Genomic DNA, 23463 nt, shown 5'->3' with positions numbered 1-23463 from the left:
TACAATGTGAACTAGAAATAAATCATTAATAAAGTAAAATGACCATCACATGTAAAGGCAAGAAAGGGGATTGTGCCATAGAAGTCTCATTAACTCAAATTGGAATTGCAGACAGAGGTATCTACCTTTAAAAAAAATCTACCTAAGTAAACAAAATAAGTAAAAAATCCAGGAATGAAAGATAAAAAAAAATTACTCAGCTATTATTTATATTTCTAATCTGTGAAATATTTACTATTTTTTTCTGGAAAGGGGATCCAAAACTAGGGCAAAAAGCCAAAATATAGAAACTTTTCCTCTAGATGACATGTTCCAAGAAGATTACATTTGAAGCATGAAAAATTTCTGATTTCCTGCTTTGAAATGTTTTTTTTCAATTTGCTGACCTTGTCTGAAATCTTTCAGTTTGAGTCAGTTCAACGTTTCTTCTGCATCTCTAATAGTGACACATTGCTTCAGAGGAGTTGTGCCTCAAGTATTTAGTGAACCCATTTTACTGCTTGGGTTAATCTTCTCCATGGACAACTTTTTCTGTTACATATTATGTCACTATAGTCTAAAAGAAGACTTCACTATAGTCTAAAAGAAGACTGTGGTAAACATTCGTAATGCAACCCTGATTATCCCACCAAGACAGACATTCAAAATAACTTCCATGATCTTGCATTTGCTGTGGTTTAAGAGGATAGCATGGACAGTTGTGAAGTCTCATTTGATGCATGATAGTGTGCTAAACTGCAGCAACACATCTATCTTCTTTTCTAGCCCCTAAAATCATAGGAAGTCAAATTGCTAGCTCCCGTTATACTTCAACTCCTAAGTAATTTAGACTTAAAAAACCCCTCAGAATCCAGAATCAATTAGGTTTTTGTCTTGCCTTCCAAACATTCCAATTAGCTATTTGCTAGAAGTTTGTAATTGCTTGATCAATGTGTTCAATAGTTTCTCAATGTCACTATCAGAAACAAACTGTGGGGTTTTTGTTTGTTCATTTATTTTTTTCTCTGAATTTCTTTAATATTCTACAAATCTTGATCGAGGCAATTTCTCTTGATAGCAGTTTGAATTTCTGCTGTCTTTACAAAAGTTCAGCAATGAACGAAGTCTCACAATACTCAAGTATTATTTAAAACATGTTATAAAACATGGAAACCAGAAAAGTTAACATTTCTTTAACTATAACTATATGAGGAGATGTAAAAGTTAACATAAACCTTCTTTTGTCAAGCTTTCTATGGGTCCAAATGTTTGGAAATATTTAAATGTGTGTGTTTGGATCCATCCAGTAGCTCTTGGATGTAATCCATCTCACTTAAGTCAGGCATTTAAAAATAGCGATATGAGTTTAAACTCATCATCCTAGCCTGGAAACTTGAGGGCAATTTGTTTTGTACTAAGAGAAACTAAAGATAAGACAAAGTGCCCTCTAGCAGTGTGCATTTCTCTACACTCGACAAAGTCATCTTGGTTTGAATACTCTCAACTTTGACAATTACTTTTTACAAATCTCAAATCTAGAACCAAGGCCAAACCCTTGTACATGTGTGCAAGTCCTTTTAAGTCCTCTCCAGTTTCTTATATAAAGACCTCAGGATTCGACACCTGGTTGATCACTTCTGTCAAACAAAATCCACAGAAAATCCAGAAATTGACCGGGTGAAAGTTAACAATTTTAGCTCAAAAAATATGTGTACCTTTGTTAGATGTTTTCCTGTATGACATAGTAACAGGCTCAACAGCGGTAGATTTGGCTATTGCCTAAGATTGGTTTCCTACAAAAAGGTGAACTCATGTTTCGTACCAATACTCCCTGGGGGGACATTTATTTCCTCCAGACGATCACAGTAAATCCCTTCAGATGCCCGAAGAAGGACCAGCAGCTTTAAATCCCTTTCTAGGGGATGTTGAAAAGAACCTGCAATAAAGACAAAACAACAACAACCCACCACAAAGGTATCAATGGCTTTTGTAATGCTGAAATAGAGGTGGGGGGGGAGAACTGGAGTGTGTGAATCCAAATTTAAATGTCTAAATGACTGAATTAGCATTTCCCTCCTCAGCCCAGTTTTGCCTTTCTGCTCCATTACAATTTCACCAGTTCCCAGGTAATCATGAGTTCTGCGGTCAGGATTGGTAAAATGGTCTTTCAGACCAATGGAAAGATTGAGGGAAAAGAGCAGGGGAAAAGAAAATGCCCAAGAAATTTTGGTGTGTGCGATGGTGCTCTTGTGGTGATAAGTTTGTACAGTAAACAGTATTCCAACTGTGACTTCATTTATTTCACCGAGGGTAGTTTACAGTTTCAGAAGAAAATGGCCCAGCACTAAACAGACACTAAGGAGGAAAAAATAGGACAGTTTTTGCCCTGGAGAAATGTATGTGGAGTCCAGTAAAAGAGTTCAGCGTTCCTTTAAAATTAGAGATTAAATCAATTATGCAACAGAAAACTGCAGCAGATGTAGAACTAAAAAATATATACATATCTGTACAAAATTAGCTGGCCTGTCATGTTCTTTTAATATTTAAAAATTGCTAGTTTGGAAAAAGAGAGCTGATTTTGTATCCTAAAGAAACATTCCTCCTTAGGAGCATTTTTTAATTAAGTGAAATCAATAAATAAATTCATTGTTCTCCACCAGTCTCTGACTGATATCTGTGGATATTTGAATTCTCTGTACATCTTTTAAATGGGTAAAAGACAAACAGTACAAGATTTGCATGCTACCCCTGTAATATATCTCACATCAGTGAGCTTGTATCTTCTCTGGGGACATGGAGGGAATTCAGTCTTACAGCACCCATTGTCCACCCAAACCATCTTTTACTTTCTTGTTTAAACTCCCATAACTGTGTTTTGAACAGAAGAAAACCAGGAATTGGGCTGTAACCAAATACTACTTCCAGAAAGCAAAACTAGTGATAAGCACTTTCACCACTGATGCACTAGGTTAAACAAATATTCAGCTAGAGCAGCAGCAGAGTTATGTACATATTTGTATCTATTTTTGTATGCAGAGTGATTGTTTTCCTGCTTCACCCTCACAGCAAGTTGTGATTTAAAATACTCAGCCTGGACATACCTCTACCAGTCCTCAGGTCAACCCCACCCCTTGGGATGAAGTTATTAGCTACACTGAGGACCAAAGACTCAACAAAAATGTTTGGAGACGTTTATATTGATCTTATGAGTTATTCACAATTATTATTTCCTAATCATGATGATGTCCCCTTAAAGTGGGGGATTATTATTAATTATGATTATGAATTACTGTTGGTGTTATTATTGGTGTTATTATTTTACTGCTGTTTACAAAGCATTTACTATTTCTTCTAGTTAAGTCAGTTAAAAATAGCTATATGATATATGCAATTCTCAGCTCAATTTTAAAACAATTTTTAAGTAGGCTTCCAGGCAATCGCAGACAAATGCTTGGAAATGTGCATTCTAAAGGCTTGAATTGGAAGTTATCACTCCTTCAAAAGAATTACATTTACATTTAGCTAAAATTTGTGATTTTTAATCCTAAAAAACATGACAATAGGTTAAGGAATATTATCCTTGTTAAAGGAAAAAATAAAACACACAAAACAAAAATATAATCAGAGCGAGAAACAAAGAAGTTATAATAAAACTATTCGTAATAGCTCATCACCATATTAAGTCCTTAGAAAAGATATAAAAAAATGGGAAGATAATGTTCACAGAAATGCTTCAGTAGCTGGAAACTATAAATGGTATATGACACAAAAGAACACAGGAGATATCTATAAGTAGAAAAATTAGACTTGTTTTAAGTATATTTAGAACAAAATAATCTTAATACTTTCTTATTTCCATTAATAGTTCCATGGTGTTAAATCAATGGATTTCAGTAACTTGAATGCAAATGCTACAGAAGACTGGGCCCAGAAAATCGTTGGACTATTAAGGCGGACTTTTCAGTAAGTTTAGGATCATTCATGATGTCTCAGAGCACTTGAAGAAAGCTAATATTGTGCCAATATTTCAAACAAAGATAAAAGTAAGAGCCCCAGGTAATTACAGGCCTGTCAACTTGACACTGATTCTAGGGGAAAAATAAATAAAAATGGAATGTCCAACTCTGAACACAATTAATAAATCATTAAAGGTGGATGATATAATTAATGCCAATCAACCTGGTTTTATAGAAAAAAGGTCCTGTGAATCTTCCTTGTTATCATCTCCTAATGAGATTACAGGTTTAGTTGATAAAGATAATAGCTTTGATATAATATAATTGGCTTCTCCAAGGCACTTGACTTAGTAGCACAAAACTTTCTGATTAACAAACTACACTGCCACAACATGAACATGGCACACATTAATTTACAGGCTGACTGGCTGGAATGGGGGCATTGACTCAAGCAGGTTTGTTTCTGGTCTGGTTTTGCAAGCCCTGTGATATGCAACATTTTATCAGTGACCTAAAGGAGTATGAAGATACTGAAAGTAAGCAGATAAGCTCACACAAATGGGAAAAAAAAAAAAGAAAAAAAATTAAAGAGGTGGGCTAGCAAAGACAGCAATAATTTGAAAGTGAAGAATTAGGAAAGACAGTGAAGAATGTTCAAATTATAATAAAACAGGTCTTGAAAAGGCAATGCTCTGGCAATGCTGTGTGAATGGATGGAGAACAAAGGAAAACAAAGGAAAAAGCTGAGTAAGGTCTGAGAGATGCACTTTGGTTTAGTCTAAATACAGCCCTACAGAATGGCTCATGAAAATGAAGATATGGAAATGGCAGCTACCTCAGCTTACTCATAGGGAAATCCAAAATAATTAATGCACACAAGTCACTGGGGTTGGATAAGTTTCATCACCTTATGAAGTAACTGGCATATGAAATCACAGCTCTAAGTTGTTTTGTTAAAACTTCCAAGTTGCCATAAACACTGGAATTATAATTACTGCAACACATAGTAGCGAAGGACCTGGGCTTTACTGCCTGTCTTTGAACTTTGGGTGTGAAAACTTCAGGTTGCTTGCCCCACTTTATTGTGGTGAACAAGTCCTACATAAGATCATATCAAACTGTTGAATTACCCATCTTGCACATGAGATGTGCAGAAATGGACCCACTTCATACTCCTACTGCAACTGGAAAGCTTACCAATTTGATGAGCAACCTGGCTGATCATAAGGTGAGGCAATAAGGCACCTCTGGCAGAGAATGAGAAAAAAGGTAATTGCAACCAGAAGCTGCTAGAAGTGTCTGGTGAGATGTGCAGAAAAGGTTAGGAGGGACTAACGACAGCGTATGCAGAAAATAGGCAGGGCTTCCTTGCACACATCTTCTTCCAACTGGAAAGTTTATCTGGAATTTGAAGGGTTTGCTCATCTGTCCAGATTTGACACATATCTGCCAGCCTGAGCAGTGCTCGTGAGCAGTGGTTTGTCCACTCTGGATATCTCAAGCATTACTTCAGTGCAGACATAGGTCAATCTGTTGGTGCGTAGGCAGCAAGTGTGCAACTTTCTGTGAGCTGGGCTTTTTGCACAGGCACTGCACTGTCAGTTTGTGCCTTCACTGTCTGTCTGATGATTGATGTCACATCAAATGGCCTCACTGCAGGTGTGTGACCTTCTACAAGGGGTATCTAAAGCTGATGGTCTTCCAGGGAGTGCTGGCATCACAACGCATGCACTACACAGTGCAAAAAAACCCCATATATGATAATCCTATGTATAAGAAACAACTTATGCTGCTAATAAAGTCAACACTGATTACATACTTTCCTGAAGAAGTCTGAGGCCCAGCTGCCTGGATTGCAACACAGATCTGTTAGCGCAATGGTTGCAGCCGATTCATAATCCTTCATCAGGTCTAACTTCTGGAGAGGATAAAAACCCACTATGCGAAAGTAGAAAAGAAAAGGGGGGAGAACAGAGAGAGAGGTGTGTTTTTTCTACCCAGATTTTTACTTATTCTGGACTGCAGCCTGGATCTAGTTTACTGTTGAGTTTCAAAAACATTTTCCATTGTTTTCATATTTCAGTTTTATTCCAGATGTTCTTCCTAACAGTTTTTTGTTGTGTGTTTTTTCATTTTTCCATAGCAAAACCCATTCAATTCTTTCCTAGGATAGTGGGTGTTTCCTCCCTTCTAGCCTTTCCTTTCTTTACAACATAACACTCTGCAACAGCTGTTGTATATATGAGCAAGGAAATCTCTGAGATAAGATCCCCTCCCTTCCATTGGCAACTAGACTTTGCTAAGTATCTTGCTGTGACCATCTCCAGTATCTGCTCGGTGTTTCCTGAATTCAAATCTTCTTGGATTCTACCTACCCAGCTATTTTGAAAACAGTAGTATACTGTCACCAGAAATTCTGGTGACAAAAACTTCAGAAATTCTGAAGAGTTTTTAATCATGGTCAATGTATAGCTGGATAGTCACGTAGTGTTCATTCTCCATCCCGAGCTGTACCTTCAGGTGTTCAGATTGCACTCTGCAAAGAAGCCTGTAAAAGCAGCTACCAACGAGGAGACATCACATGGGTTGCCTCTTAAAGGTGGTGCTGCCACATAAACAGAAGAGGTGAGAGACAGACAGCTGTGGAGTAGGAACCAGCAGCCAGAAGTGAGAGATGAATGTCCAAGGAATAAAAAGTGAGACACGTAGGATAGGGTCAGCTGCCTAAATACAGGTGTCTAATGCCGCCTGAGGGTCCTAGCGCCCTCCAAATCCACTATGTGAGGTTGGCAGATACAAGACAGGGATCAATGACAGAACAGTGGCTTTTTAAGCAGAAGCTGGAGGCCAGGTGAGACACATGAGGGTGCCCAAAGTGATACAAAATCCTTATAGTTAGGCAACTGAACCATGTTTCCAGGGAGATTCATATACCTACATTTAGGTTTAATGCAGATGTTTCCATGTTCTCTGGCTGTCTGAGCTAACAAAGATCAGAAATATAGTGTAGACCATAATTTACTCTAGATACCTGTATCGACTAGTCCGACTGACTGCAGTGGCTCCACTGACTGCATTGGCTACATCTCAACTGAAACAGCCAGCTCACATGCTGATGTCCACATGTTACGCCTAAATTTGTGTGTCTTAAACATGTGAACCAAATCACTTCCCTAGATGATATGATCAGTTAAAAGAAACCAAGTGGCTTGGAAAGGGTAAAGACCAAACAAACAGAGGCTGAAAGATAAATTGAAGGGGATGCAGATGGTGCAATGAACTTTTCAGACCACTTTTTCTGTGATCAGGGATAAAAAATTGCTCTCGGTACATCCACAGTACTCCATCTTCATACAAGTTGAATAGCTATGCAGGGATGTTATGTGACTGCAGGATGGGACTCTGATCACAGCTAAATGAGATGGGACCCATATAATAGATGTACTGGAGAAGCTGGAAAAGATAGTCAGTTGGTGAAACTCACTTGTGCCCTAATTGTCATTATAAGGCTGAGCATTAATCATCACTAACTCATGGCCGTTTCACGAAGTACAGTGATTTACCTTTTGGGAAGTCAATATGGGGGTTCTTACTAGTACTGAAAAGAAGGGGAGTGAATGTATTAGAGCTCTCTTACCACAAGCAAGATAAGAGACATCAGAAATGTCTGGGGTTTCATCTCCAGACAATGAAGCCATGAGCTAATGATGACCTTAGGCTTCTTGCCTCAAATGAGTGACATGACTGAAAAGCAGCCATCATGAGATATGCAAAAAAAGAATGTGACAAGTTGAGACTAAAAAGAGAAATCCTATCTATCTGGATAATTACTTGGTGAGCTCTACTATAAAAAGCAAAAACAGCCTCCCAGCAAAGAGCAGCTGAGTACAGTGGAGTTCAGGATGAGTCCAATGGATCAATTTGTGCAAAATGAACTTCAGCATTTTCTGCAGCCTTATCAGGAGCTGAGGGCTTTGTTCAGCAATGGAACAGGGCACTTTCTGTGCATATCATCTGTGCTTTAATGCTGATTTATGGGTTAAAATGAATGGAACCACCCCAGCAGAGAACCAAAAAAACCCTCTGAGATGTTGAGGTCAACATTTCCTTTCTTATTCTGACACAGGTGTGCTAATGATATTTAGCAAATCACTTAATCTCTGTGAACCTCAAACTCCCCTTCTATAAACTGGAAAAATAGCTATTTTTTTTTACAGCATGGCAACACAGGGAAGTAGAAATAAATGGTGTTTCTAAAATGCTATTGCAAATATTACCATCAAAGAAGAGACTGAAAATTTAAGAGAAAGAGGGAAGCTCCTTGTCTGGGAGCTAGGACTACTGGAGAAGAAGTAATCAGAAAGTCTCCCTGGATGCAACAACACTGAAGGGCTAGGAGCACCCAGAGAAATTACTGTGGGGATAGATCCACACATTTTACTTCTAGGTTGTCCGAGAACTCTGACAGAGTTCTTGCAGCCCTTTACAGAGCTTTCATCATTTCACGTCTGTTGTGATTCTGTTGATCATAATTCACACTGGATTGTGATCATACATTGAAGAGGAAAGTGATGACAAAACCTCTAGGAACAAAGGTGTCCCAAGAATTCTGATCTCCCAACTATCACTGTATTTTCTAGTCCCAGTTTTCCTGCAAATTATTGTTTTATTAAAATTAATTACATTCTTTCTGATGTTTCATAAATTCCTATTTTACACTGATTTTTTCCCTTTGTTATATATTTCTCATCATCGCAGAGTTCCTATGTACTTATAGTCATGTTTTACCATCTGACTCTTTTTTCCCTGCAGATAAGATGCCAAGTGCTGAAGGGCACCAAAGTCCAAGGTTTGTTTGTAGAACATACTGTTGCTCTCTAGCAGTTTAAGTGAACAAAATACTCAGGTTCTGTCAGAAAGTCTTTGGCCCAGGCCACTGAATTAGAAGCAACAGCATGTGACCAAAGATTGCTGTGCTGAAAACAGGGCATGGAGAAGTTACACAACAGGGAGGACCTGGGGATTTGGCTCACATGATGTCAACCTCAGATCCTGCTCAGGCAATGCTGAATGCTGATGTCCACATCTATTAAATCTGTTTACTAAACTGTCTCATTATCTATTTTGTGTCAGTATTTCTTTAGGGTGTGGTAGAATTGGACAGATGGGCTTCAAAACCTTCCTTTGGGCATGGAACAGTCAGGATTGGACAGATGGGCTCCAAGAAGTTACCTTTAGGCCTCAAACACATGGGAAGAGAAAGAGGAAGGGAAAAAAATCATGCACTCCCAGTTTTACAAGGAAGCGTAGAAACCAGTATAAGATGTGGGAAACTTGCAGAGACTCTACCCACTTATCATCTCACAGCTGAAACTAGAGCAAGGATACCTCTCCAGAAGATGCTGGACTATGATTTAACAGCTGCAAATACCTGTTTGGCTTTTAATAGCATTACTACTCACAGATGTGCTGGAGGGGAGTTTGTGCAGCAAAGAAGTGCCTCAATGTTTTTTAATAAGTGTTTTTAGCAACGAACACATGCTTTTTCTTAAAACCAATATGAAACCACATTTAAACTACAAAAGAGTGTAACAAATGACTGAGACTGTTTTAAGTACTATATATATATATATATATTAACCTCCCAGATTAGGCTTTCAAACCCCTTTTTCCAAAGAAAAACACAAGGCAGTGAAATAAGTCTTTTGGCCAGTACCGTATTAACTAAACAGTCCCTTGAGATTAACAACAAACAAATATTGGAGCAGACTTTCTCAGGAAGTGATTACACAAACAAATTCTCTTTTTAAAGTTCATGAAACCAATCTTGAGAAAGGTCAAGCAGTGATCAACAATGTGATCCCAGCATCTTAAGGATTCCTGTAAGTAAATGCAATGCCTGGGTTTAGGAACTTTGATATTTAAAGGGAATTAGGTGAGTAATTACTTCTGTGTGGAAAAACACTGATCCTGTCCGTTGCAAATAATGTGGAACAGCCCTAGTGACATTGGGGACTCTGAAACCACTAGAAAAAGGGGCAAGGTGGTACTTCCCTGAAATCCTGGTCCTCATCTCTACAGAGGGATGAGAGGAACAAATGTGCTGAATCCATGTGTTCCAGTTTCAAGCCACAGCAGGATTTCCAGGCACTCTGGGGATTTTCCGTGACTCTGTTGGCTTTAAATACTTCTGTGTCACCTAGAAAGTGCCCTACTAATGCCCACAGACACCAGGCACTGCCTGAACACTAAGGTAGATCTTGCCCTGAGGAATCACTGTGTCATAAAGCAACCCCACATGAAGAATGGAGGACTTTTACACATATCAGATAAAATCTCAGCCACGATGAAATCAGAAGTATTGCCATTAGCTTCAGTGGGGTGAAGATAGCAGTATTTGTAATATGTTGCTATAAAATGGACAGGTAATTAGCTCCAGTGGATAATCATAGTGCTTAACATGGATTCTGGGTGTCCACATTGCAGATATCCAGATAGCTATGTGGCATTAGGGTGACCAACATGTTTATAGCAACACTGTACAGCCTTTCTACCCACTTTCTCTGTCTATCAAGAGCAGAAATAAACCCCAGGCATCCAGAAGACAGGCTGCTCACTTACCCACTTTCAGCGTACCCCCCACCACCACGATACAGGCTGCACTCAGGACATTGCTGGAGTTGCTGGGGAACTCGAGGGTTCCCAGGACGTAGAGACCTCTCAGAGGGGGAAGAGCCATATCCACCAGGATGGTCCGGTCTGAGAAACAAAGCAGAGGGTTGTTTAGAATGATGGCAGCCGAGCAACACTACTTGCTAAAAAGAGTGGCATGGAGGTGAAGAATGTTAGCTTTGCTTGAGTTTTGCTTTATTTAGATTGTTCTTGCTTAGAATTACTGGAGCAGGGCTTGTGTGTTTGTGCAGCATCCACACCCAAGAGCCTCCACAACGCTACAGCCACAACAGCTGAGGCTCCATGGTGTGGCTGTAATCTGATAAATGAATAATAGCATCATACTTACGATGATATTGTTGCATGCTTAAGTCTCATCAAATGTCACTTGAACCTTTAAGAATGCATGTGAAGGGCAGAAAGTTAGAGACATGTTAGTCTCGCTAGGTGAATCTGGCTCTGTTTATGAAAGTAAATGTTGCAATGCAATGAAATGAAATGAATGTAATGAAACAGGACTAAGTTAAGCTGTTTCCAGACAGCATTTTTCCCTCATGGCATTGAAGAGAACAAGACTGATGCAAGTGAAAAAATCCAATGGTGTCAAATAGGTGCTTCATGGCATGGAGAGCCTGCAAGTCCCCACCTTGTTAACAGCAGGGATCAGGGTGACGAGCTGAAGCCACACACCACAACCCACCTCCAGTAACACCTTGTCCCTGATTTTCCCTCTCTGCAGTTTGGCTTTGCTCCCTCAGGTTTTGTGTATAAAAGCTCACCTCTTCCCCTCCAACCCAGAGGAAAGTTTTGCTTACATCAACACAATCTGCAGGAATCCAGACTTCACAAGTGGTGTTCCCCAAGGCTCGGTATGGGGCCAGTTCTGTTTCATATCTTTATCGATGATCTGGATGAAGGGATTGAGTGCACCCTCAGTAAGTTTGCAGATGCCACCAAGTTGTGTGGGAGTGTTGATCTGCTTGAGGGTAGGAAGGCTCTGCAGAGGGACCTGGACAGGCTGGATCGATGGGCTGGGGCCAATTGTATGAGGTTCAACAAGGGCAAGTGCTGGGTCCTGCACTTGGGCCACAACAACCTCATGCAACGCTACAGGCTTGGGGAAGGGTGTCTGGAAAGCTGCCTGGCAGAAAAGGACCTGGGGGTGTTGGTCGACAGCCGGCTGAATATGAGCCAGCAGTGTGCCCAGGTGGCCAAGAAAGCCAATAGCATCCTGGCTTGTATCAGGAACAGTGTGGCCAGCAGGAGTAGGGAAGTGATTGTCCCCCTGTACTTGGCACTGGTGAGGCCGCACCTCAAATACTGTGTTCAGTTTTGGGCCCCTCACTACAAGAGAGACATTGAGGGGCTGGAGCGTGTCCAGAGAAGGGCAACGAAGCTGGTGAAGGGTCTGGAGCACAAGGCTGATGGGGAGCGGCTGAGGGACCTGGGGGTGTTGAGCCTGGAGAAAAGGAGGCTGAGGGGAGACCTTATCGCTCTCTACAACTACCTGAAAGGAGGTTGTAGCGAGGTGGGGGTCAGTCTCTTCTCCCAAATAACAAGCCATAGGACAAGAGGAAATGTCCTCAAGTTGCACCAGGGGAGGTTTAGATTGGATATTAGAAAAATTTCTTCACTGAAAGTGTTATCTAGCACTGGAACAGGCTGCCCGGGGGAGTGGTTGAGTGTCTGTCCCTGGAGGTATTTAAAAGACATGTAAATGTGGTGCTTAGGGACATGATTTAGTGGTGGACTTGGCAGTGCTAGGTTAATGGCTGGACGTGATGATCTTAAAGGTCTTTTCCAACCTAAATGATTCTATGATTCTATGATTCTCCAATTCTTTATTCACAGGACTACTCATTCCCTGTTAATAATTTAGTTAACAGTGACCAGGGGAAGCACCATTCACTCAGATCCTTATGAACAAAACAAGGAGCATATTTTTGTATTACAGAACAGAGCGGGGACTGTTGTTGATTGAACATAATGACTACATAACCATTGCCTCCTAAAGCTGCAAGTCTACAGCCTGTGAACCTTTTAAATACCACTTAACCTTTCCAAGTAGGACATGAGGACAGATGTAAATGGTGCATCGTTTAGAGGTAGCCCACAGCACAGAGGTGAATTCCACCCTCAGGGCCCATCTAATGCTCTTTGATATCACTGGGAGCTTTTCAGTTGATTGCACTGAAAACCAGATCAGGTCCTTAAATCATGGTTTCCAGCTCCTTTCCTCTTGACAATAGACAAGAGTAACAGTTTCCTGGTATGGTACATCTATTGAGTCAGTAGATGCCCCATGAAGAAGGAAAAGCAAGGTATTTCCTTAACAAAGGGTTCCATGAGATGATCTAGTTGTGACTTTCATAAAATAGCTTCCAGAAAATAAGAATCTTCAACATAATGGCAACAGCCAAATCCTACCCAAAGATTTGCTGCTGACTTTCGTTGATCTCATATGCATTTATTGGAAGGCACAGATATACAAAGGAAGATTAAGAAATATCTTAATTTAAGAAATATCTTAGTTAACAGAGATTAAGGAATATACATATTTTCTAATGGATTTTGACAGAGCAGTGAGAATGGGCCACTTGAAACAGTTTTGGTGTGGAACATAGGAAGAGCCATGCAGTGTCTTGGGAAGTGGATGAACTACTTCACAGTTTTGCTTCTGCCTATAGCCATTAGCAACTGCTTGGATGAAGACACAAATGAGTGTAGACACAAATAAGTAGCACAGTGAAAGTCCTTTCCCCAAAACATGTAATTAGGGGTCCACTCAAGCTATTTAGCACAAAGGTTTAAGAATTTTTCCAAGCCCTGTTTGCAAGAAACATAATCAAAACTTACACAAAGTACACTCAGAATCAGACTGAAAAAAGTATGAGTAGGCTGTCTTTAATATTAGCATTTCCTAGCTTTGACTCTTTGGTTTTGCAGCCCTGAAGTTTCACAGCTTCAAGAGAGAAGAAACTTCTGCACGGTCCAGGGTCCTGGGTCTGCTTGAAGATTTGCTTGTCTGTTCTACATACATATGCCTACTCTATCCCTTTAAGTCAATCTTTCCACCTCTTCCTTTCCCATTTTTTTTCTTCTTTCTCTCTGGACATCAACAAGGGACACTCTGAAAGCCCAGGACCTCTGTTCTCAAGGACTATGCCAAGCACTGCAGTAACCCATGGTTACTCTGAACACCCCATCTCAAAAGAAATTCTGTGCACCCTTGGGCTGAAGCATCTTTCAAGCATGCAAAATTTTCACAGCATTCAGATGTAATAAGTCTCTACAGAGTAAGTGCAATCTTTTTTTCCCCCTAAATCTCATACTGTTAGTACTTGATAGATTTTTACAGGCATGAAGAAACTCCTGTCTATAATCTCTTTACAGGACAGGTATAGTCCTATGCCCTGCAGAGCTGAGAAGTGAAGGCACAGTATGTGAGGATATGAAACAGAGAGAAGAGAATAAGAGGGAAGATGTTGTTAAAATGATATGTCTGAGATGGAAGGGGAATCTAGTTTGTGAAATCACAGCTCAAGAATGTGGCAAAAAGCTGCAGTTGACAAAGGCCATAAGTATCAAACACAGACTGAAACATTTTTACAAGGAAAAGAAGAAGTGCTCCTAGGCATACCATTTATATGTCAAGTTTCAGTCTAGAACAGATATTTTTGCTGAGTTGCATATCTTTCTAAAAAAGGTTTTATAAAGGAAATGCTGACTGTAGCATCACATATGTGAGCCTTGAAACACAGGAGTGAGAAATTCCCCCATTCAGAGATATGTCTGCAAACCTATAGTTTCCTCAGTTTAAAAGAACAACACTCTGGGGTGTGATGCTTGGAGTGTGAAGTCCTCAGAGGGTGAAATGTTGCTCTGTAGAAACAACAGAACACTCCTTTGAGGAAAAAAAGTCCTTCCACACTTGAGAAGAGCAAACAGATTCAAAGGAGACTTCCTTACATGGGTTCATGACTAAGGAGTTAAAATCATAAACCTCAGGTTACCAAGCTCAAGGGATTTACCTTTAGACAAATACAAACTGGAGTTGTTTTTCTCCCATTAAGACACTGGTATAATAGCAAGCAACAACTTCCAGCAAACCATAGTTTGAGCCTGAAAACAGGGCTATGTTTCATTATACATATACTTCCTTCAGACAAAAGCTCACAGGTATGCCACAGTCTTAATGTTCAGACGTACAACACTGAGAAGTCACTAATGACTCCAGCAATGACAAAAAATGCCTTTGATCAAACGCATCTCTATATAAAACACCATAGCATGCCATTGAATGGAAATCAGGCACAACAGAAGAGCTATTATACGAGATACAGTACTCCAGCATTCATCTCTTCAAACAGAAAAAGTTCAAAGAAAATCAAAATCAGAAAATGAATAACAGAGTGAATTCCACCACTGGAAAAAAAAAAAGAAAAAAAAGGAGAGAAATTGCCAGAGGCTATATGATATCATATCAATACCCTTCAAAACAGCATTCCATCGCCTGGAATTATAACATGTTCTCCTTCCACCCAGAGCACGATGCGTCAGGAGTGCGTCACACTGAAAACCATAAACCAAAGCCCAGAAAATCCAAGGGCTTGAGAAGCTAATGCCACTGCTGGCCGCCAGAATGGCATGACTAAACTCATCCAGATTGTTTTTCAAGGTGGTGGGACTGCTGAAGTCTGATGCATGTTAGTGGTCCTTGTGGGATGGCTGCGGTTCTGGTGGAAGAACCTCCAGAGATAAAAGTACAAGTTGTTGTAGCCTGAGCTAAAGCTTTCCAGCTGGGGCTGGAAGAGACTTGTATCTGCTAGGGAGTCAGACATTAAGGGGACTTGTAACACACCAACACTAAAAGTCATTTTAACATGAGGGACCCATCTCTGTTGCAAGTGAAATTCATCCTTGTACAAAGAAGTCTACGAACTCCTGAAGTCTCACCAACGCTTTCAAAAAAGAGCAAAAAAATGGAATAACTTAGTACACAACCCCAATTTCCAAGCCCTCCAAAAAGCACCTTCTAATTGTGAAGCAGACACCAAGCAGTGACACAAAAACTTGATTTTTAATATGAACATTTTGCTAATAGAGGTGTTTTCTAGCTTTTCAAACTTTCCTGAGTCCAGCCCATGAGGCAGCTCTAGTGATACAATTTTGCTTATTTTGTTAAATAAGCAAATTGAAGCCTTTATTAGCTAAGTTTAGGCAGTGCCCTAGCTCTTCAGTGAACTCTGGAAATCCACAGTCGTTCAGAGATTTCAACACAGTGTCAGGCCCAGACCAAGTCTTCCCCTGCACTTCTTCACACTAGAAATGAGCACTAAATATCTACTATTTGTTTTTATAAGACTAAAACTGTTCTTTGGGGGCTGAAAGGACTTACCCAGTAATGCACAGCATACCAAAAGTAGGCCCATGGCTTGGCTTTCAACCTGAAAATCATTATGGATGGTTCCCAGTAGAGAATTATAAGTAACTAAAAGACAGTGGAGAGTAAGACACAGCTGCATCTTCCTAGGAGTGAATCACAAAAACTTATTTTTGTGTGTACGACAGCACAGTTTGGGTGGTTTGCAGAATGTTTGTTCTCATGAGGACAAACTCTTACTTTTCTGTAGCCATCTGGAGTCATTCCAAGTTTAGCAGGATAGGCACGAGCCAGTGGAAACGGGAAGGGAAACATCCATAAAATGCCACGATTAAACATAAATTTAAAAATTGTCGATTTCATTTTAGATTTTGGACCCGAGCAAGGGGTTGACTTTCTTGTAGATGGAAACTCATATACATACTTGTGGCAGCAAAGCAAGGTATGTCAAATGGACTGAAAATTAATCTTGCCTAACTACATTTTAGGTGCTCTCATTTGAGCAACATATCCTATGCCCTTATCACACCAATGATAACTATGACTTCAATTTAGGACCTTGCACTCTGTTGAGTCCCACTGCCAATAAGTGTTTCCACACCTCCAAGCCAGCAAGAATGAAGAGGGAGAGTAAAAAGAAAGTAGAGGGAGTACGATCAGAAAAGGCAGGCATGCAATAGAGTAGTTGTCTCTCAAAATAGATGGGGTGATGGACAGTTTGTGTTCATGTTTGTGTTCATGTTCTTGGGTTAAAATTGAAGGATAATTCCAGAAAGGCACTGGAGAGGAGAATAGTTTCTGCTCACCAACTAAACACACATACCTGCTCTAGCGATAGGAGCTAAGAGATTTTTATCGCTGATAGGAAGAAGATAGTCAGAGAGTATGGCTCTCCACCAGTCCAGGCAGGTACTGCATTTTCACACATCATTTGCCCCTTTCCTTTTCAACCATTAAGTATTTTGTTGTGGTTTTGCTGTTCAGTAAAGCCCCTCTGAAGAGCAGAGACAGTTTTATTGTACACTGTGGAGCACCCTGCTCTAAGCAGCTGAACAGGGTGATTCAGAACTGGGAACTCCCAAGGTCTCAACCTGTTCAGGCAACAACTTGCGTTCTGGCTTTGGGCAACATTTATTGTCCTGACCCCTCAATTCCTCATAGGCAGAGAACATCCCTGTCCATGGTAAAACACAGATCATGTCTAATAGTCCAACCCTCCATCTGCTGCCTCCCAACCAGTAAGCACCACTATGCTAGAGGGAATCCCTATACCACATCCTTCAGCACAGTGCAGACATTCCCCAGTTAAACTGACCAAACCATCACTGCTCTAAATTTGGAGGATGTTAGCTCTGCCCCCAAAGGCTGTGCGGTCATGCTGCACAGCACCAGGCCTGAGCTAATGAGCTTTGACTCTCAGGAGAGCTAATTAGTTCTAGTATACCAGCATGCTGATGCAGCGGTGTTGTTTCCAGTCCTAGAACTAGATCAGTTGGGCTGGGCTGTGGGCAGCAATGTGCAATGCTTCAGGCACAGCTTAGTCATGAAGGGCTTTGTGGTATGTGACAAAGGCCATGGTCAATATCTCACACGGCAGCTAAAATGAGTTATTTTATCTAGAGGCTTACGTTCACCTTTGCAGGAAGCACAGATGAGTTTTATTCACAGGTGAGTTTGCAATGCACCAAAGGACCATCGCAACTTCAGCATCCAGCTTCCACTCTCTTAATCTAATCTAAACAACAGAACCACAAATCCTTAGCCAAACTTTTTTTTTTTTTTAAATTTATTTCTTACTTTCTGGTCCTGAGTAGATTGTGATTTATCTCCAGTGACCATCTGAGCACACCCTACATATTTAACTCACTGTCAGTGCAGAGGTCTTAGCTACCAGTGCCACCCTTGTGCCTCTTCATATCTGCATCCAACATATGGTTTTAAAGACTGAAATGATTTGGTCTTTTGGCAATCATGGGCTGATATTGGTGAAGTGGTTATAATGTGATACACAAGAAATTGAAACAGATGATCTGGTATTGTCTCTGGCCTTGTTCTCGGAGAGCTATGAAGGACAAAATACACAATGGCATGCAAAATCCAGCAATGGCAAGAGGATCCGAAAGAGAGCAAAGCACATGAGAAATGCCCCACTGTTTAATGCCTGCATAAGGCATCAGATACAACCGAGGTGAGAGTGGAGTAGGAAACAGGGAGCACAGGACAGAAAGGACATTCTATGTTTCTGAATGGCAAGCAGGCACATGTTCGACATGAAGTACCAGTGGTGTGGCTGGAGTAATGTTGTTGGAAGAGAGTCCAGTGTTTTGGGTGCTACATTTGGACTTTGGAGATTGAGGGTCAATCCCCTGTTCTGGTACAGCTTCCCACTGGCAAGACCTTTACATGGATGTTAGTGTTGCTTATACTGCCAAGGGAAATAGATGTAGACCTTCACATCATAGTTCAGAGGACATATATTAAGTGCAAGTGCTAGGTTCATACCTCAGGTGCTGCTGAACAAGCTTTGGAGAAATTAGGTTCAGGCATCAATTTATGGCACCTGAACTGAGCTGTCTGATGGGAGCTAGGTGTCTAAGCTCCTACCATAATAAATTCATTTAGGCATTTAGTACTACCTGAAATGCCCTTGGATATTTGAGAACTCACACAGGACTGACAAACGTGACATAGGGGACACCTGTGACCATCTAGGGTTTCACCCTGGCTAGGCAGGATGCTCCTGGAGTGTTTCAAACAACACTAGATATCTTCATATAAGCAAGTGACTTGAGCCCTGGAGCTCTACATAATACCATTGGTGAAGAACAACTCAGTTCACATTAGATACCCACATTTGGTCAGTTCCGTAACTTTTCCAGCTCTACTAACTGTAATGATGAGGAATAGGTTAAGATGCCTAAACATATGTGCTTACAGTTACCTTAGATGCACATAGGACACAGGACCTACAGGAGATAAACAAACCCCTGGGGGGACAATTCTGTGCCTTCTCTGGCCTCTGAACTTACAAACACTTAACCACATTTATGCATTATAGCTAGTGAGATGACAGAACTGAAAAAAACACATTGTGCTTGTTTGATAGGAAATAGGAACCTAATCAGAAAATGGAAATTAACTACTCTTCAGTTTAATGTAAGTTCCCCAAAAAAGTGAAGAAAAGCATTATTTCAAACAACATGAGGATTTTTTAGCATTTCTCAGAAAACTGAAGATTAAACTAAATATTCATTGAAGGTTGAACATAATTCTTAATTTAATCTGAAATTGTATATATATTACTTTTAATGACACAGGACAGAGAAGTCCTAACCATGACTGAGGCTCCACACACAAGTGCCAACACAGAGCAACAGAAACTTCCTTCCACAACGATTTCATGAGCCAAAACCAGGTCGAAGAGGAAGAGGCATGGAGCAGCATTATCACCATTTCCAGAAGTGGAGCTGTGGTAGGCAGAGAGACTTATCTGGTTTCAAACAAATGAGGAGGGGCCAGCACCAGCTCCCAGAGTATTTCAGATACATACTGCACAGTATTCATAGCATCATACAATAATTACGTCTGGAAGGGACCTCAGGAGATCATCTAGTCCAACTTCCCGATCAGAGCAGAGTCAGCTATTAGGTAAAAAGGTTATCACAAGTTTTTTCCTCCAGATTTCATTGCAAGTTGACTAATATTTTTGCTAGAATTCAGAAGGTTGTTCATGAAATAAGGTTGTAAACTGAGCTGGGATTTAAATGTAACTCAAGTCTGAGGTTGAAATACAGGCATAGGCTAAAACATCTAGGAGGCATCCACAGCAAATGGATTGAGAGATTATCATTGATAGTGGGAATTGCAACAGGAAAATAAAATGGAAGGTGGTATAATTGTGGAAATGTAAAATATGCTTCTTGCATAAGACAGAGAGGTGGGTCAAGAGATGAGCTTGTTGTGAGCTGTGATTTTGGGTCTTGCAAATTTTCTGTTCTGTAAATAAAGTCCCTGCATATAATTAAGCTTGAATATCAGTATGAGTAAGTAAGTGTGTGTGTATTTGTGTGTATGTGTAAATGGAAAAGAATGATTATTCTGTTCCAAAAATCACACCTTTGTACTGTAGCTAAGATTTCAAGGTGACAAGGAACAAGTGTGGTGTCCTGCACACACTGGAATGGACACTAATGCCAAGGAGCCCATGTTGCAACACAAATACATATCTCAATGTAAACAGACTCAGCACTCCTACAGAAATTAAACACCTTTCCTTCCTTCCTTACTAGGTAAGATGATGACGTCTTCCCCAGGGCCTGGGATGCTGTGGTTGGATCCACCCCAGCCTTTTTCCACATCATTCCATGTCTCTGGGTGAGACCATTTCAAGACAGCGTCAGAAGGAACTACAGAACAGGACATACAAAGGCAGAATTATCATTTTCAGTAGCTGGGAGAATTACCATTTCTTTGATAGTCAAGCATCTGTGGTATTAACATCCTTCTTTTGTACTGATGAAGCAACACTAACTGCTCTTTGTTATCTTCCATGCTTAAAGGAAGCTGCCCGATGAGAAAAAAGATCTCTCCCAGGACTATGTTTTCAAAGTTAAAGGGCAGAGAGATAACTGAAAAAAACAGATTCAAATTCTTTGGGACCCATCAAAAGCAAAGCAAATCTTGAGGTTTGTCATACTTAACTTATGATACGCCTTGTGAATATGCTTCACAAGCAACTGCTTCATTATTTTTATTTATGCCATCCAAAGCTCTGAGCACATTGAACACAAAATTAAGATGAACAGATGAAAATAAAAGCCAGTCACATGTGCTTGGATCAAAATGGTAACTAACCCTACCAGAAAGTGCTAACTCTTCTCATGTATTTTTTCTCCCCCAGTGCTCTAGAAAGCAGATTGAATTCCCAGGGTATGGGAATTTCCGTACTTTCCCAAAGTATGAAAGATTTTTAAAAATGTGTGATGCACTCTCAGAAGCTTGTTAGCCCTCAGAAAAGCAGGAGTCTTCCCATTGCAAAGGGTAACGAAGACCTGCCTTGGAAAACCAGTTTGACTGAGACAGGTGGCAACTCTTGCTCATTCTCCAAAGATTTATTTTTCAGCTCAATCCAAAAGGAAACTTCTGAGCCTTAGCATCAGAAAAATACTGGGAGAAATCAACTTCACAGAAAGTAGGTGCTTAACTTGCACTTGTATTTTAGACAGGTAATGAGTCGGTCTTCATAAATTAATTGCCTAAGTTTGCTCTGCCATCAAGAGAGGAAGGAAAGCCTCCAGGGGGAAATCCTGTACACTAAGTCTAGTAAGCCCTAAACTAACGCAGGCAGGGCCTCCCTCTGGAGGCCTCTACAAGCACCTACCTCTGTCCTACCACTGTAAAGGAAATTCTGGCATTTTTTTTCTTGAGGAGGGCTTCACTGGGTATTGAAAGTACAGGGAAAAGCTCATGCCTAAGTGTGCGGGCTCAGTAGCATTGTGGAGTAGAAAAATCCTCTGTTGCCAGCACAGGGAAACACGGAGAAATTAAACGCAGGTGGAGCTCCTTGAGGCTGGGTCTGTCTTTCCATTACTTGTTTGTTCAGGGGAAACACTCTACAAAAAGGTCTCTAAACCCTATTGCCACATAAATGATTATTGATGTTAATACACAGCAAGACAGCTATGCAACTAAGACGAAACTTTGGAGGTCTCCCTTGTTTCTGGTGTATTTTTCTGTCTGATTCGACATGTAACTGTGCAGTAATGTCAGACTATTAAAATAAGATCACTATGGAGCACTAAAATACACTGTAGTCTTACATTCTCCATGACCTTTCTGATCTGCTATGGTATTTCTTAACAAAAGTTTATAGTCTTTTACGCTGTGGAATCACACATTTATCATCAGCAATGGTAGATATGGTTCAATGAAATGCTTAAATGAATGCCAAGAAGCCCTGTTGGGTTGATGGATGTATAAAATATTGAAGTGAAAAATAGCAACCTATTTCTGAAAAAGTAGTAAAAAAGAAATGGTGTGACTCCCAGATCAAGCCTTTCAGACACAAACTGACACGCACCTGGGGTAGGTGAGGCCACTCCGTTCTTCTCTTTCAGTGTGACCTGAATCAAGTCAGCTCCTGTGACTGAATACAGAGAATTTTAGGGAGTTACAGCAAGGCCTTACAAATTAACACACACAAAAAAATCATAGTAAATCAATTGCTACATGTGATTTTCTGACAACATTTTACATTTCTAACAAACTTTTTTTTTAAGAACAACTCTACATGTTTTCCAAGCATTTTTGTCTTTTTTGTACTTTGAGAAAGGATTAAACAAACACATTTTAATTTACAGATAGGGAAGGTCTCAAGACAACTCATTAGAAACAGCTAAAAGAAAACATTCAACAATCAGAAATTCTAGGCTGGAACACAAATCTCATTTATCCCACTATAAATCCACAGCAGTTCCACTAACACAAGCGATATTACACCATTGAATGCATAATGTATTAACTGGCTCAAACAGCGAATTACAGCTTTTGTTTTGTAGTTTGGTTTTGATTTTTTTTTTCCCAAATCTGGTATCTGAAAAAGATGCTTTAATTAGTCAGTCTTTATAGACTGAAGACAGGGACCCTGTGTTCTCTACTGTGAAAAGAGGTCAGAAGCAATTATCACAGTTGTAACCTTTGTGCCAGTATATTGTCAGCAGGAGAAGGGCCAGGATAATGCAAATCAAACTAAGAGGAGCAGGAGAAAACTGCTTCAGACCCGGCTAAAAGGCTACCTCCTCTTCATCTCCAGTGGCATATAAAGACACTTCCTCTCAGTCACCAGACTGGAACAACTGTAGGTTAAAATAGAAACACTCTGACAAACAGATAAATCTCCTGTCTGCTGCCCAACCCCTTATGGTGACCCTAAAATGTCATTGGAAGATTTTTTGGGGGTAGAAGAATTGTATAAATGAAGCCATTGTCAGAACTTTCCTCAGTTCCAGAACATGCCAGGAACTTTCCTACGTGTGTATCAACCCACCGATGGGATTTCATGCCATATTGTAATTTACTTATTTTATCTTTAAACAAGTCTCTGTACTTTTAAATTGTGCAAACCGTCCTTCCCTACCTCCCTCCTTTTCTCCCAGTGCAACTGAGCAAATTTAAAATAACTGAGGTTCATTAATTTTAAGTGTTCAATAAATTAGTATGAATAATCAAAAAACTTGATTCTTTCTGATAATTACTATTTGATGTCAGTTGAAAGCACTCGATTGAGTTAGCAGCATATGCTCCTATGCCAAATGAGGCTTCCATAATTAAATAGAAACTGATTCCATGAGGTTTTTCTCATGTCTGATTAATTAGTAATCAGGTGCCTCAGCCCTGTTCTTCAGTGACACCTTCTCTCCCAACGGTAGCTGTGATCTGATCCATTTATCAGTCAAGCCAATCTGCCCCAAATCA

The 23463-nt window shown here is 40.2% G+C and overlaps 1 protein-coding gene across 1 annotated transcript in view; it reads right to left on the bottom strand.

Annotated features, from left to right (window-relative positions):
- The window catches only part of PKHD1 (PKHD1 ciliary IPT domain containing fibrocystin/polyductin), a 269688-nt gene that overhangs the window by 85696 nt on the left and 160529 nt on the right, over positions 1–23463 (bottom strand). Inside the window, exons 49-52 of the mRNA XM_072857760.1 lie at positions 22070–22135; positions 20277–20396; positions 10557–10694; positions 1802–1915 (exon numbers count right to left, since the gene is read on the bottom strand). Coding sequence (XP_072713861.1) covers positions 1802–1915; positions 10557–10694; positions 20277–20396; positions 22070–22135 — 438 coding nt within the window. The remainder of the gene's footprint in view (positions 1–1801; positions 1916–10556; positions 10695–20276; positions 20397–22069; positions 22136–23463) is intronic.

Source organism: Ciconia boyciana, chromosome 3 (assembly GCF_034638445.1).
Source record: "Ciconia boyciana chromosome 3, ASM3463844v1, whole genome shotgun sequence".
Lineage (NCBI taxonomy): Eukaryota > Metazoa > Chordata > Aves > Ciconiiformes > Ciconiidae > Ciconia > Ciconia boyciana.
Note: the sequence above shows the minus strand (reverse complement) of the source record. Positions and strands in the feature narration are given on the sequence as shown.